At 34.2% G+C, this 16,409-nt stretch overlaps 1 protein-coding gene across 1 annotated transcript in view; it reads left to right on the top strand.

The window, feature by feature from the left end:
• NUP155 (nucleoporin 155) overlaps positions 1-14,072 on the top strand; it is a 52,265-nt gene extending 38,193 nt beyond the window's left edge. The window contains exons 23-35 of the mRNA XM_010957018.3: positions 107-298; positions 979-1,117; positions 1,817-1,952; positions 2,685-2,838; positions 3,071-3,175; positions 3,861-4,015; positions 7,069-7,198; positions 8,250-8,363; positions 9,072-9,192; positions 9,638-9,748; positions 11,589-11,725; positions 13,119-13,225; positions 13,870-14,072. Of these exons, the coding sequence (XP_010955320.1) occupies positions 107-298; positions 979-1,117; positions 1,817-1,952; positions 2,685-2,838; positions 3,071-3,175; positions 3,861-4,015; positions 7,069-7,198; positions 8,250-8,363; positions 9,072-9,192; positions 9,638-9,748; positions 11,589-11,725; positions 13,119-13,225; positions 13,870-14,008 (1,740 nt within the window). The 3' untranslated portion in view covers positions 14,009-14,072. The remainder of the gene's footprint in view (positions 1-106; positions 299-978; positions 1,118-1,816; positions 1,953-2,684; positions 2,839-3,070; positions 3,176-3,860; positions 4,016-7,068; positions 7,199-8,249; positions 8,364-9,071; positions 9,193-9,637; positions 9,749-11,588; positions 11,726-13,118; positions 13,226-13,869) is intronic.
• Positions 14,073-16,409: the final 2,337 nt, after the last annotated feature.

Genomic DNA, 16,409 nt, shown 5'->3' with positions numbered 1-16,409 from the left:
ACTAATGTTTTGTTTATTTTATATTACTAAAGAAATTCCATTCTGTGTGGAAATAGGATATTCCTATATCTTTGACTGATAAAAGGATTTTCTCTTATACTCCTAGGAATTTCAGGAGCAGTTGAAAATCACAACCTTTAAGGATCTGGTAATCAGGGACAAGGAACTGACTGGGGCATTAATTGCTTCTCTAATCAACTGCTACATCAGAGATAATGCTGCTGTTGATGGCATTAGTTTACACTTACAGGACATCTGCCCACTTCTGTATAGCACTGATGATGCAGTTTGTTCTAAGGTATGATGCTTTGTTACCTATTTCAGTGTTTCTTACAAGGAGGTTTCATGGAATGATGAAAAGCACACTAGAATTGTAATCAGGAACTGTTGTCTCCTTATTTATTTATTTATTTTTTGACATATGACCTTGGATAGGTCTCTTAACCTCTCCTGGCCTCATAATCCTCATCTGTGTAAGAAAGGGGTTAGAATGCATTATTTCTTAAAATCCATATATAAGTTCTTCTATAATGTATCTTTGATAGTATTTCTAGATCATATTTTAAAAATGGTTAAATACATTTAGAAGTTAAGAAAAATATCACTGACTTTAAGTCTATGATGAATTAGAGTTAATTGGGCGATTTTTATTGATCCTTTCCTACAGGTGAAAATAATTTAAAAAATCTGTTGCACGGACTGCCTGATGACCAATACTGTATTGACTAGGCAAGAGATTTACCAGTCAAAAGCTGTCTTGCTTTTAACATATTTGTGAGAGGAATTAAGAATAGCTAGGATTTTTTGGTCAAAAACTTTTCTGCCTAAAATTAAGAAGAAGTAAGTTTGTAGAGTTGTTTTTTGTTTTTAAATATAAAAAACCAGATGCAAATTTAGACGTAGATTAAAACTTGTATTGATGGCATCATCTAGGTGCTTGATTTTATCTTTTTAAGTTCTTGTCATCTCCACTTCTAGGCAAATGAGCTTCTCCAGCGTTCCCGACAAGTTCAAAATAAGATTGAAAAGGAAAGAATGTTAAGGGAATCATTAAAGGAATATCAGAAAATCAGCAATCAAGTGGACCTTTCCAATGTTTGTGCTCAGTATAGACAAGGTGAGAAACAGAATGGTCTTCCTGTCTTCTTCTTAACTCAGAGGCAGATCTTCCATCAGCTTTCAGTGGCCCAACTGATATGACACAGGAAATTCATTTTTTGTGTTTTAGTATTTGATGACTGCACCAGCTTCTGCAGATGCTATAATACTCAAAAAGAGTTTTATTGGGTGGTAAGCATAATAATACAAAAAATATCTTGAAATGTGTAACTTTTTAGCATCGCAGTTTCAGTCCTAGTCCAGTTAAACTATCTGTATTAGATTGCTTTCTGGGTTACATTTATTTTTTGGGTGTTTTAGATTCTTTTGACTCATTTTTAAAATATTACCTGTCTGCTCACTTTAAAATTATTTAAATCAAATCAAACTTGATGTAGTAACTGTTAGTACAAATATTGTTTTGAATCCTAAGATTTTTTTTTTTCTGTCAAGGAACTGCAGTCCTCCTTTTTGTTATTTCAAATACGAAATTTTTTTTCCAATGAAGAAAATATATTTAATAGCTGCCTTTTAGGCATATTGGAACCTTTTGCTTTGGTAGACTTACCAGAAATACTTTATATGATACTGTCCATAGGTGACTAATAGACAGTAGAAACACAATAACCTTGATCAGAACTTTTATAAGCCAGCTAAGGAAAAAATGTATCCACTTAATAATAAGCCTTAACTCTTTGCCCTTTGTCTTTCCCATTAGTGCGTTTTTATGAGGGTGTGGTGGAGCTGTCTCTTACTGCTGCAGAGAAAAAAGATCCTCAGGGTCTTGGACTTCATTTCTATAAACATGGAGAACCAGAAGAAGACATCGTGGGACTTCAGGCTTTCCAAGAAAGGTGAGTTTTATCACGTTAGCAGATTGTCAGCTTCATGGATACAGACTTTTCTTTGTGTAGAGTTTGATAGTATTACGAAAATAGTATTTCAAGTACAACCCCCATAAAATTGAATTACGCTTTCACCTAAAAATGTCTTGTTTTATCAAAGGTCTGAGTCGGGATTATAATTCTTAGCCTATGGATAAAAGTATATTATAGTCTGGTGGAATCCTTAAGGACTTACAAGTGTTTTTGAACTTGCCTCTGTGGTTTTTTTGAGACTTTATTAATGTCAATTTAAAATGAGCTAACTTTTTTAGAAAGAAAACTGTTGTCACGCCTACCCCGCCCCAAATGTCTGGTTCTAGATGAAGATTAGTTTTTAAAAGGATGATTTTTAAATGTTCACAAATTATTAGAGATACTGCCAAAATATGTGTGTCCAAACTGACTATACTTCAACAAAAAAATAAATAAGTTTTTTTAAAAATGTATGTCCAGAAAGGAGATATATAACCTCAGGCATGTTTTTTGTTAAGACATTCCTTTTTTTTTTTTACTTCATCCTTTTAATCAAATGCTTCTCAAACCTGTTGAAAAGTGTATGATTTGTATTATATTTAATATCAAATTGTGTGTGTGTGTATTTTCTCCAAAATTATCTTTAAATTCTTGTGTGTATTTAAATTAGATAAAAGAAATCAGTTGCTAACTAAATAATATAATTGCTGCTTTCTCATTCTTTTTCAGGTTAAACAGTTATAAGTGTATTACCGATACACTTCAAGAACTGGTAAATCAAAGTAAGGCTGCTCCTCAGTCTCCCAGTGTACCCAAAAAACCTGGGCCTCCTGTTTTGTCATCTGATCCCAATATGCTGAGTAATGAAGAAGCAGGACATCATGTAAGAGATGCAGCACATTTTCATTCTGAAAATACATTTTGTTTAGAAGCTCTGTGTGGTGGTGGTGGTGGTGGTGGTGGTGGTGGCATAATCATCTTGGAAGCAGAGTAGCTCTTAGAACTTACAATTTAAGGATTCTTGATTTCTTACCAGTATTGTGTAAGGCTCAGGGTCCCAGTGTCGAGCAACAGAACCTGAACTGTGCTAATGTCTACTATTTTCTTTATTTTAGTTTGAACAAATGCTTAAATTGTCTCAGAGATCCAAAGATGAACTCTTTAGTATTGCCCTTTATAATTGGCTAATACAAGCTGACCTTGCAGATAAACTACTACAGGTAAAATTATTTTTTATACCAATATTGTTAATTTACATTTTTAAGAAACGTAACTAAATGGGTTAAGCACTTGTATAGTTACAGGAAATTCAGTTTCTCACCCTATACCACCCATTAAGTGTTAGTGTAAAGCCAACAATTGTAATACTTTTTTCTAGTGGGCAGAGTAAGCTATTGCTCTAATTTTCTTGTAATTTAGAAGCTGATCAGGATTTTTATATTTTATATTTTATTTTATGTTTATATTGTGGGATGGAAATCACTGGATTATGAGTTAGGAAACTTGAACTTTGTCTTAGCTCTGCCATTAAGTCACTTCACAAATGTCCTTTTACTGTCTCAGTGTTCCTCAGTCTGTAAAATGGCACTTGATTACAAGGATATTTTTGAGCTCAGAGTCTAGGGATCAATAGCTGTGTTCTCAAAGTTTATTAAACAATTTCTAATTGGATTATACTGTTAGTTTTATCAGCCCAATGCAACTATCATAGCAATTCTTTGATTAACTGTGACAAACCAAAAAATCACCTATAATGAGAAAAATTGCCCTCCCTTTTATGTTACTGGATTATAATAACTGCTTACATACTCATAAAATGAAGCACACCTATAAGATGATACATTCTCTATGTAAAGATCAAATGGGTAGTCAGAAAATGTTTCTGAGTAACTGTACAATTTCCAGATTGCTTCTCCATTTCTGGAGCCACATCTAGTCCGGATGGCCAAAGTTGACCAAAACAAAGTTCGTTATATGGATTTACTCTGGAGGTATTATGAGAAGAACAGAAGCTTTAGTAACGCTGCTCGTGTCCTGTCCAAACTGGCTGACATGCACAGGTATGGTGAAAGATTCTCACTGTGGAGAGTTATGGGTACCCGGGCTCTGTCTAGTTCTGTCCAGACTTCAGATATTGAATAAACCTTATTCAGGTTATACATATGTAGAATTTTTGTGCTTTTACTTTGATTTACCTAAAGCTTATAGTTTTTTTTCTTTTTTTGTTCTTAATAGTGTGTAGTAGGTACTAAATACCTCCTACTAAAGACTCTCTATTCAAACTATCTTCTAAATCCTTTTCTTTAAAGTATGTTTTTAGATTTTTCGGCCTAACAGCAATTAATTACTATTCTTAATTAAAAGGAAAAAGAAATATTTCTCAAAGGCTTTATAATTTTAAATGTTTTATAAATTCCAGACCAGTTTCTTCTACTCTCACGTTGGTGTAAATTACTGAAAAGCTCTTAGAGTATCTGTATTGAGGATTATTAAGAATCCTGTTAAAGAAGTTTGTAATTGAAATTTCTAATTAGATCTCCATATTAAAAGACAGTAAAATTTTGGACCGATCATTAATGTGATCCTCTTGATTTGGAATTTTCTTTGCCGAAATAATTCGGTGCTATTTCTAAAATCTGGAGATTGATTAAGTTAAGAAGAGTAAGTTATTGAGGCAAAGTTGTCACTAAACCTAGTTAATAAGAATGGTTACTTAAAGAGTTTAGATATGGTTAATGGCAAGCGTGAGAAAGTGTGTTTCTGTGTCTGTGTGTACACATGTGCACACCCGTGCAGTTATAATTATTGTATGTGTGGACCCAAAGCAGTTTTGGTCTTGCCCTCCTTGATCATAATAGTCACTTGATTTTTATAAGTACCTCTCACATACAGAAGATGACATATATAGAAGTGACTTTAGTTTCTTTGTCTTTGGTTTAAGAAAAGGAATTTAAGCCTAAAACATAGTTTCTGGTAAAGGCCTTGGTCAATTCATAGTTTGCACAGTTAAGAATTGACAGCATTATTAATTATTTTAACTCTATATCTTGAGGTTATGTAATTCATTCCTTTATCCAGTGTTTGAGTGCCTGTTTTTTTACTGTACTCAGAGAGAGGTACATATGGACTGTGCTCTTACTCAGGCCTTCAGTATCTCATTTCTGGATTACTTTTGTCATTTTTCTTAGATAGTTATTTCTAGACACCATTACTTTACAAATCTTTGTAAGCCATTTTTATCATGCTGCTTATTGCTCACAATGTAAGAGTGGTTCTTAATTACCCTTCCATTAATATTTATTGACCCTTTTCCTTGTTATGACAATTACTATATTCCTGTTGTAAAATATTCAGAAATTCTCTAACTTTTAAAAACAGCTCATTGTCCATATTTGCTTCACACACATATGTAACCTAATTTCTTTTTCTTGTGAGAGACCCTGTACGTCCACTCCTCAGCTCTCAGCTTACTGTCTCTTTCCACAATAAAATGACTTTCCAGCTATTACGTTACTCTCTTTCTCACTACACTCTTTGCATGTATAAGCTGCAGCAAATAAGTTAGAGGCCATAGAATGTTCTACTTTAAATAATTTGGAAATGTTACCCACTTTTAAAATGTTTGGTTCAAGTGGGATTTTTAGAGATGAGGGGGGAAAAAAAAGAAAGCCTTTTAGGAACAAAGCTCATGGCAGGGGAGATGATATAACTCAGTAGTAGGGTGTGTGCCTAGCATGCACGAGGTCCTGGGTTTGATCCCCAGTACTCCATTTAAATAAATCAATCACCTAATCACCCCCAAAACATAAATAAAATAAAAAGAGACAAAGAAAAAAACAAAGCTCCTAAATGTAGAATCCTTTGTATGTGATCTTAAGAGAGAGTGCTAATTACCAGTCATCTACACGTATATTTTGCAAGATAGGAGAAAGGAGTTAATTTTTTTTTTCCTTTTGGTTTCTTTTTGGAAGGGGGAAATATAGGAGCCATGGCTATACAGAAGGACAGTTTTTTAAGTAAGACCTTCTCTAAAAGGAAAAGAAAGCCACTTTTTTCCTAATTCAGATTGGAATGGAGTATCAGAAATTACATTTAATACTGGTTGATCTGAGAGGTTGCCAACAACTAACTGAGTTACTTATGTTTGTTTTTAATGCCAAGTTGCTTTATAATGTCAGAGAGCCAGGTCTGATAGAGTTAGGGGATCGGGGAAGACTGCAAATGGTAACCATGGAGGTGGATACATGCTTAGGGCTTTCTGTCACCTGTCAGTGTGTCAGGCAGCAAATAAATTTTGAGCACCAGTGATATTCAAGGAATTCAGGAAGGAAGTAGTGAGAGACACTGTTCCTGTTCCTAAGGAGCTCCCATTCTAGTGAGTAAAGATCATAGACAAAAAGTTCAGATCCCATAAATACAATAAAAATAGGAGACGGTACCTGGGGAAATAGGGAGCTCCTTTTGTTAAGAGTGGTCAGAGAAGGCCTCAGATAAATCGTCATCACAATTGATTCTCAAATGACAAGAACAGGCAGCTATTAAAGAAATGGAAGAAGTGGTCCAAGCACAGGAACAGTGGTCTATGCAGAGGCGCTGCATCAGATTCAAGTTTATCATGTTTAGGGTACAAAAAAGAAAGCCAGTGGGGTTGGGGATGGTGAACAAGGGAGGAAGGAGATGAGGTTAGAGGAGTAGGTGAAGGTGATTGGCAGGTCTGAAAAAAGCATGTGACGTAATCTGATTTTTGCTTTTAAGAGGTCACTGTCATTGCTGTGTGGAAAATGAAATGTAGTATTGGCCACAGTAAGGTAGAGAAGTGAAGAATATGAGGGCTGAAAAAGTCTTTAATTTAATTTTAGAAGAATCCAAGTTTTAATATACTGAACTAAAGTTTTGAAATAGGAAGTTACTGCTTTGGATGTAAACATAAGTATGTGTTGACTTAGATTATGGATCTTTTATTAGAAGTCCTCTAATAATTTTTTTCAAGTTTCAGACGGCCTTTTACATTAATTTGGTATAAAATAGTGCATCATAACTGATACATATGTATATGTATATATATTGGATCCTTCAGAATTCACATAAAAAAAAATAAGAGTTTTCCCCCCAGCACAGAAATTTCACTTCAGCAGCGACTAGAGTACATCGCTCGAGCCATTCTTAGTGCCAAAAGTTCCACGGCCATTTCGTCAATAGCTGCAGATGGTGAATTCCTTCACGAATTAGAAGAAAAAATGGAAGTAAGTGCTGCAGATACTTGAGCCTTGTCCACGGGGATTAATAGCCACTTGTTAGTCCACTTTCCCTTCTTCCCGTAGCAAATAATAGATCATCCTAATTTCTCCTGCCTTTTTCTTTCTTTTCATATTTATATATAAATCTTTTTAAAAGATTTTAAGAATACAGCATACAGTTAGGTCATAGGACATTGCTATAATTTAAAAGTTTTCTCTGTGGCATTTCTAAAGGTTTTTTCCAACTGTTCTAACACCAGGCAGTTTACATCACATTCACCATTTATTCTGGAAGCTAGTAAGTAGATGTATTAAGTGAAATAGGCTAAACTGCCTCAACTAAGGGGCCCCAAAATGTATAATGGTCCCAGTACAAAAGCTTGTTTCTCATTCAAACATCCAGAGTGGTTGTTTCTAATTGATATATGGCTTTCTTCCACTTGGTTGATTTCAGTACCCAAGTTCTGTTTTGTGGCTGTACCATTCCCAATGGTCTTCCCTTTTCCTCTGGTCAGAGGGAGCAAGGGGGAAAAACATGTAAGAAGCACATTCACTCCCTTAAAAAGCTCAGCCATGACATACTCCCATTCCTTCAAAGAGAACATAGTCTTGTGCCCATACACTTTGCACAGGAGGCTGGGAAGTATAGTCTAGCCATTTTATCTGGCTATAATCCTGGGAGAAACAGGTGGTGGTGGGTAGCAAAGGCTCTCTGTCACGGTACAGTCCCTGTGAAATCTGTGTTGTAGTGCAGAGTTGTTAGTCTGTTATAATAAAAGTCTTTATACATTTTTTATTGAGGTATAATTGACATAAAACAGTTGTTCAGGTGTTTAACGTAATGATTAAATATTTTTACATACTGCGAAATGATCACCACGATAGGTCTAGTTAACATTCATCACCATAAATAATTACAAAAAATTTTCAGTCACTGTGCTGTTATTTTTACATTATTTTTAACAAGCTTGAAGTCAAGATACTAGGAGTCATTTCCTTAAGTACCCGATGATTTATCATAAGGAACTTAAGACTTGCTTTTTTCTATCTAAACTAGGTTGCTAGAATCCAGCTTCAGATACAAGAGACGTTACAAAGGCAGTACTCCCATCATTCGTCTGTGCAGGATGCAGTCTCTCAGCTGGATTCTGAGCTAATGGACATAACTAAGGTAATAAAAAAGCAAGTGGAAGTCCTATAGCAGTCACCTATTATCTACAGATTTCCTGTTTCTTTTGCATTTTGCTAGGTGTTTCATGGGAAAGATTAGCCCATCTCCACAAGATAAGATAAGCCATCTTTGGGAGCATGTCAGTAAGGCTGACAAATCACCACTGTGGTTAAAGAGCTAAGTTTCTCTTTCCAGGCTAGTTTCTATCAAGAACCTATCGCCCTCACATGCAGCTTTGTTAAAACGCCTGCCGTCTATTTCATGGCCTTGTTTCTTGTCTTGAAAAAGTAACTTACCTCTTTGCTTAACTCTCCAAGCCTCTCCTACTCTGTACTGTCCTGAACAGTTTCTTTTTCAATCATTCTTGGGCATTTTTCCAAGTACCCTGAAGCAGTTCAGTATTCCATGATTTCTCAAATCTTAATTCAGACAATGCTAATTCTGAAAGAAATGTCATTGCAGCATCTTCCTCCCACCCAGAAGGAAAAAAAAAAGACAATATTGAAATCTATTTAAATGTATTTATCATACATTTACCATTCTCAGCCTGGAGTTATGACCAGCTACAGGTCATCACACCTTTATATCTTATTTTAGGAACTTCAGATAAAGTCTTCAGTTGATTTAATTTTCAAGGAGTGCTTCATTGTTAATTTCTGAATGCTAACCTCTGGTTGTATGTATAATGTTGGCATTTTTCTTCCACAGCTTTATGGGGAATTTGCTGACCCATTTAAACTCGCAGAGTGTAAACTTGCAATAATTCATTGTGCTGGTTATTCAGACCCTATATTGGTTCAGACACTTTGGCAAGATATTATAGAGAAAGGTAAGTGTTCAGTTGTTGGTATATTAGCTATACATTATTTAGACTTGGTAGTAGAATGAATGCAGGCTTCTAGTGGTCATGTAGTAGGACTCATGAGAATTGTACATATAGCTAAATAGGGGGAAGAGGGGTAGGTACCTGAGTAGGGTGGAGGTGATCCTGTAGAGAATGATCCCAGTGAAAATTTGAGAGGACTCTCACAAAAGATGTGTCGTTTTTGTGGTTTACGCTGCTTAATATAGGGGATTCTGAGACACTTACCTCAGAATCTCATAACCAATGCCCTGGTAACTTGAAAGTGCATCACACTAACAGAAACACAATCTGCTCGTTAATGTGAACACAAGTTCTATGGTATTTTGTACCTCGAAACAGAATAAAATAGCCAATTTAAACATTTCACATTGAAAACAATTTAGGTTTCTAATATGTCTCTCTCTTACAGAACTGAATGAAAGTGTGACGTTGAGCTCCCCAGATAGGATGCATGCTCTTAGTCTCAAGATTGTGCTCCTTGGCAAAATTTACGCTGGCACACCTCGCTTCTTTCCTTTAGGTGAGCCATATCTAGCTTGGGTTAGTGCTAACAGCATAGTGATTATATGGTAACCTTATACAAGTTTGAAGAGAAGGGGAGATTTTTTGGCTGATGTTTTTGTGCATGGATAATCTGTGATTGATTCAGCTGCTCCTTATTATATTATATTGAGGGCGTGTTTTTCTTTAAAATAGCGAGTAGTTGTGTTAAAAATGTAATCTTTGCGAACCCCTTTCTTAACCAAGTATGCTGACTACCTGTGTTGCGTAGGAGACTCTGTCATGAGCCATTTGCCAACTTGCAATGTTTTTTTCAGTTGTAAAACAATAGAATCGACATAAATCTGTTCATACTGTAGAATGTTAAGCTCTTTGTGTTTTTGGAAAATGTTGAGAAACATGAAAATACAACATTAAGTTTTTTAAAAAATGAACGTACACACTTGTTTACAGACCATCTATGATGTAGGATTTATTCCCTGGATGTGGTAAGAAATAAAACCATTATAATTATACCTTTATTTCTTGTAAGTACAGTATTTAAAACTGCCATGCCATTTCCTTGATCAGAAAAATAAAGAGAAAATAAAGGGCAACTATGTATATGTCTTATATGTAAAACTTGTTGATTTTAATAGCAAAAGGGCCACATTATATACACGGTCCCTTTAGAGGGTATTTTTGCTTTGACTTTAATTTGGGTTGGGGAGGGAATTAGGCTTATTTATTTATTTAAGGGAGGTTTGGGGACTAAACCCAGGACCTTGTGCCTGCTAGGCATGTACTCTACCACTGAGCTACACTCTCTCCCCTTGACTTAAGATTTTTATTGTCGAGCCCAGTAAGGTTTAGGGTGGAGGAAGCCTTCCTTTTTCTGTCACTCTCTCAATGGCAAACAAGCTCCTGGGGACTTCAAACTAGAACAAATTTAGAGTTTTTAGAATTTTTATTACCTATCCAAATCTGTATGGTAACTTGTAGGGGAGATGCAGGGTAAGTGGCAGTTTTTTTAGTGATTCCTCTTGCCCATTGATGTTCACAATGGTCAGGCTCAGATTTCAGGAACCACAAGTACGAATCTGATTGTTACTGTTATTATCTATGATGTAACAAGTAGGAAAAAGTGAGAATGGGGCCACAATTAGAATCATCATAATAGATAACTTTTTAGGGATCTTATGAATGTTACATTTAACATTCCTAAAATGGAGATGCAGTAGCCCTTCTTTTCTAAAAAGCCAGTAAATTGAAGATATAGTATTTCAAGATACTGAAGAAATATTAGCAATGGGTCCTCTCCAATAGTAGGAAAGTGAGTGGTCTCTATTTTCTTCTTGTATCTTTTTGTTTCCCAAATTCACTATAATATAGTTTTTTTCCTAATGTTTTAAAGTGTGTAATTGAGTGGTTGTAGCATGTTCACAGAGTTGTGTAACCACAATTAAATTGAGACCATTTTCATCTCCCCAAAAAGAAATATTACCCTCAGTCCTAGGCAAACACTAATCTACTATCTATAGATTTGCCTATTGTGGTATATGCCTTACTTTTTATTAAAAATTTCTTTTGAAAATTGTTTTTTAAAAAATTTCTGTCTAGAAACTGCTCAGTTATGAATAAGGCCTACTTTTTAGTATCAAAAGTTAACAATTCTACAATAGCAAAATAATAGTACTTATATGAGGTGAAAGACATGTTAACTAACCTTATTGTGGAAAACATTTTGCAATATTTATGTGCATCAGATTATCACATTTAACCTTAAACTTACACAATGTTACGTGTCAGTTATATCTCAATAAAGCTGAGGGCAAAAAAAGAGTTAACAATCCCAACTTCTGATCTTCTTCTCTCCCCAGATTTCATCGTACAGTTCTTAGAGCAGCAAGTTTGTACTTTGAACTGGGATGTGGGATTTGTAATACAGACAATGAATGAAATTGGAGTGCCATTACCTAGACTACTGGAAGTTTATGATCAGTTGTTTAAGTCACGGGTAAGGAAAATATTAAATACAATTAATTTATTTAGTTAAATTTATTAACTTATTCTAGATACAGAAGTGGACTATTTTGAGTGTATGTTTATAAGTATCTCATCTAACACAGTTGCATCAGAAATTTGCTTCATTGATTGAGTATCAGGAATTACACTTCAGACTTTTAAAAACCCAATAATGACAATTAACTTTGCTATATGTCATGATACAAATCAAATATTTTAAAATATTGATAAATATAATTACATATGTTTTAGTCTTAGTAGAATAGGCTAAATACAATAAGAATTATCATTTTCTTTAAAAGAACAAAATATCAGTATATTTATTCACTTTAACCTCATCTAAAATATCAATGGTTTAACTTATGGTGAAAAAGAATATGAAAATGAATATATGTATGTTCATGTATGACTGAAGCATTATGCTGTGCACCAGAAATTGACACAACATTGTAAACTGACTATACTTCAATAAAAAAAAATATATATATATATATATACACACCAGAAATAATTAAATATCAATGATTAAAGTTCTTTCTCACCACAAGAAAAAGGAAATTTAATCGTGTATGGTGAGAGGTGGCAACTAGACTTACGGTGATCATTTCACAGTGTATGCAAACAGCGAATCACAATGTTGTACACCTGAAACTAATGTAATGTTATATGTCAATTATAACCTCGATTTTTAAAAAATCTTTGTCACCATATTGAAGCTTATCAGACTATATATTTTGTAATTTTTACTCTAAAAGAACCAAATGAAACCTTGTTGAACTAGATTGTGCTTAGTACTAGTCATGATTATAGTAGCATAATCAAAACATTCATACAGTGCTTTATGAGGCACTTGTATATCTCACTGAAGGCCTCACAATGAGCCTATGATGGAAATGGCAAGTTGTTGTATCCCCATCTTCTGCTCCGTCTGACAAGGGCAGAGAGGCTAAATAACCTGCTCACATCACATGGCTAATAATGGGAGAGCCAGATCTAGAATTAACATTCTTTGACTACTGGTTTAACCTCTTATTTATACTATCAGATTAAGTCTGCATAGGTTCAAAGTAAAAGTGGTGTCACATCCGATAGGAAAAGATGTATTTTTTTCTCTTACCCCAGGTTCCCAAACAGGAAACTTACATGCTCTACAAAGTGGATTGGTACATTAGATATTCTTCCTAAATAACATCACAGGGCAGTTTTCAATGCTGTTTAATATTAACCATAATTAGATATATAATTTAGTAACCACATAATATTAAATGTTTATTTTAATATCAGTAAATTTTGCTTTGGACTCTGATGACTCTTTTAACATAAATAATTGAAAATTCAGTTGACACAATTTGCTTTACAACTCATGATGTATATTTTCTTTATAGGATCCATTCTGGAACAGAATGAAGAAGCCACTGCACCTCTTGGATTGTATACATGTACTATTGACAAGATATGTTGAGAATCCTAGCCAAGTTTTAAATTGTGAGAGGTAAGTATGAATTAAATACTATATTATAACAAAGGCTTTTAAATACATCTAATAAACATCTGGGTAACAAATTTGGAGACAGTGGGGCAAGATTTGGAGACTAAAAGAAGTATAGATTTAAGCTCTTGTGTATATTTGCATTAACTATTTGAATGACATCAGTCAGCATGTATGAAAGATTAGTGTTTTCCATTTTTCAACCCTTGTATAGAATTCTCTGTATAAGTGAAAGGATACAATTTATGAATTACTCCTAAATTTCTGCTTTGAATTAGTGACCTAGGAAGTTCAGTTATGCCTTTGTGATATTATTGGCTTTCAAGGTATATTTGTTTGAAAAGGCCAAAAGAATGTAAATAATTTAGTATTAATTTAAGGAGTTATAATTTAGTATTAATTTAAGGAGTTATCCCTTACTGCCTCCTTCTCATTATTATCTTCCAAAGGAAAATGGTGCTGATGTGGAATTCACCTACCCCCTGAGTTTCCTTCTCTGTTTTCATTTATTTGCCATTTATTTAATCACATGATCCTTGCTCTTCTGTGGGACTATAAGTAAGGTTAGCAGAAGTTAAAGGGAAATGCTATAGGAGGAAATGTTTCTAAATGTGTAGATGGTTGATCAGGTGTTTTTTTCTTTATAGGAGAAGATTTACAAATCTCTGCCTGGATGCTGTTTGTGGTTATCTGGTTGAGCTCCAGTCTATGAGCTCTTCGGTAGCAGTACAAACCATCACGGGGAATTTTAAATCTCTTCAGGCTAAACTAGAACGGCTTCATTAATTATTGTAATGTATTTTCATCTGTGCATTTTGATCTGTAAAATAAAAGCTCAGCTGGGTCCAGATATCAGGTGTTTTAAATCTAACAATTTTAGGACAGTTTTAGTAGAAATGTGTTTTTAATAAGTAGGTAGTATCAGTAGACAGTACATTTGCCAGATGAGTTCTTTTTTTACTACATAATACTATTTTGTTTTTTAATAATCAAATTAAAAAACAACTGAATTAAGATTATGATTTTAAAAAGGATATAAAAATAAAACTCTTATTTTGAATTTATAGTATTCCTTTTCAAGTTCAAGGATCAAAACTTAAATAGACTAGCTGAGTAGGTCCATTCCCATAATACTGGATTCTCCAACAGTTCTTAAATAGGCAAATCTCTTAAAAATTTATTTCGGTTTTGGCTTTATCCTTGGAAAGAAATTTCCTCCAACTACTAATTTTGTCAGTTACAATACTTGAAGATTAATACACATCTGGTTGTTTTTCGAGCAGGCAGTAAACTTGTAACCAATGTTCTATGTCCTAAAAACCTATACAGGGAAATACTTTTTCCCTTAGTGTCCACCTAGCTTTTCTTTGCTCTGTGATTTCTGATTCCATTACAGCGCAGTTCTCAAAGTGTGCGAACGTCAGCATCATCTGAGAATCTGTTAGAGATTCAAATTGTCCAGCCCAGTCCCAAACCTACCGAACCCAGAACTTTGGGGTGAGTGCCAGCACTCTGCTTTAACAAGCTCTTCAGGACAGTCTGGTACATGTCAAGTTTGAGAACCAGTGGATTAGAGGATATAGTTAGTTTATGAATTGAGCTCCCTGATTTCTCCTCTTGCCTCCCCCATCAATGATCACAAGACACGAGCTTTACCCAAGACACAATATATAAAGCAAAGTTGTTAGTAATATAGTTTTTTTTTTAATCTTCAACAAAATTAGAATAACAAAACCAAATGCAGGAGGAGAAAAGAGTGGGAATGACCAGGACTAACAAAAAAGCGAGAACATGAACTCCTTTCTTCTGACCTTTTATGCTTTCCTTCCACTTTTACTTTTTCCCAAGACTGTGGGGTTGCCCTTTCCATATTTATTCTCTTATAACTTAGCTCCCTTTCTTTTATAATCTTCCAAAATGTCACTCATTAGGTACCACTACCTCTCATATTTTTCAGCTTTTCAACTCTTAGATTTTTTGAACATATAAAATGAATTTATGCTATACATTGTTAATTCTGTTAATTTAAAATTCTGTCAGTGTCTACTTAAAATGAAAGTCTTGCTTAAATATTATATTTAACTGCAACTCTGCTACGTTTTTATTTTAAGCACATTTACACAGAAGCACATTAATGTATATGTTAAATATATTCAACTCAAAATAATAAAGCTACACCTTTCAAAAGGGCTAAGATGGCTAAATGATCCTTAAGAATAAGAAATTTGAACCCTGTTTCTTTCATTTACATAGTACATTTTGAGAGTCTTAAGAGTTCTAGCTGTACAATAGATGTTATCAGTATCCTTTGGAGGGTGTGATTCTTAAGAGAAAGTAAGGTCCCCTCCGTTTTAATCCTCTAGAATAGTGTTTCTAAAATTTTAACATTCATAAGAATCACCTGGATAGTGTGTTAAACCAGATGCTCCACCTCCAATGTGATGTTGATACTGGTGGTCAGTGGATCAGACTTGGGAGTAGCACTGTTCTAGCACATTTATCCACTTGGTTATTTGGTGTTCATTCAACACATTTCTTTATAATGACTATTAAACATAAATAGGCAATGAGTAATAAGTGGAACATATGAACCTGCATTCATTGTAGGCAGTGAGGAGTCACTGGAAGTCTTGGTTGTGACATATTTATGTTTTAGGTAGATCATTTTAGTATGGCAAAATGGTTAGAAAAGAAGAGAAGAATCTGTTCTGAGTAACTGTACAAGGTATGGGATATTGATCCTGAATGCATGTAATGCATGTTCAGCATTTCTTTAATACAACACACCTGACTTATTAGTGACTTGTTCATTGAAAACCTCACTGCTAACCACACAAACTTTCTCCACTTTTATGTTTTATAGTTAATTTCATCTCGACTCACAGATTACTCATTCTCTTCCTCAGGATACTTCCCGCCTCCATCTTTTTCCCTCCTGTTCGTGAGGGGAAAAATTATGATAGTGATACAGTTGTATCAAGGAAATAAAGAAATAGAACATTGAATCTAAAGGTCTTGAAAGGCTTATGATTTCCTTTCATTTTCTCTGTTTTTTTTCATTTTAATTCTCAAGGTTTTTTTTTAGAATATTTTCGAGTGTTCTAGTAAATCATTTAAAATGTTTTATTTTCTTCATAAGACTGAAGCTAAATAACACTTTTTTAAATCCAAAAATTTGTAAGTAATG

The sequence above is a fragment of the Camelus bactrianus genome, chromosome 3, assembly GCF_048773025.1.
Source record: "Camelus bactrianus isolate YW-2024 breed Bactrian camel chromosome 3, ASM4877302v1, whole genome shotgun sequence".
Classification (NCBI taxonomy): Eukaryota; Metazoa; Chordata; class Mammalia; order Artiodactyla; family Camelidae; genus Camelus; species Camelus bactrianus.
The sequence above is the reverse complement of the archived record's forward strand: the minus strand, read 5'-3'. Positions and strand labels throughout refer to the sequence as shown.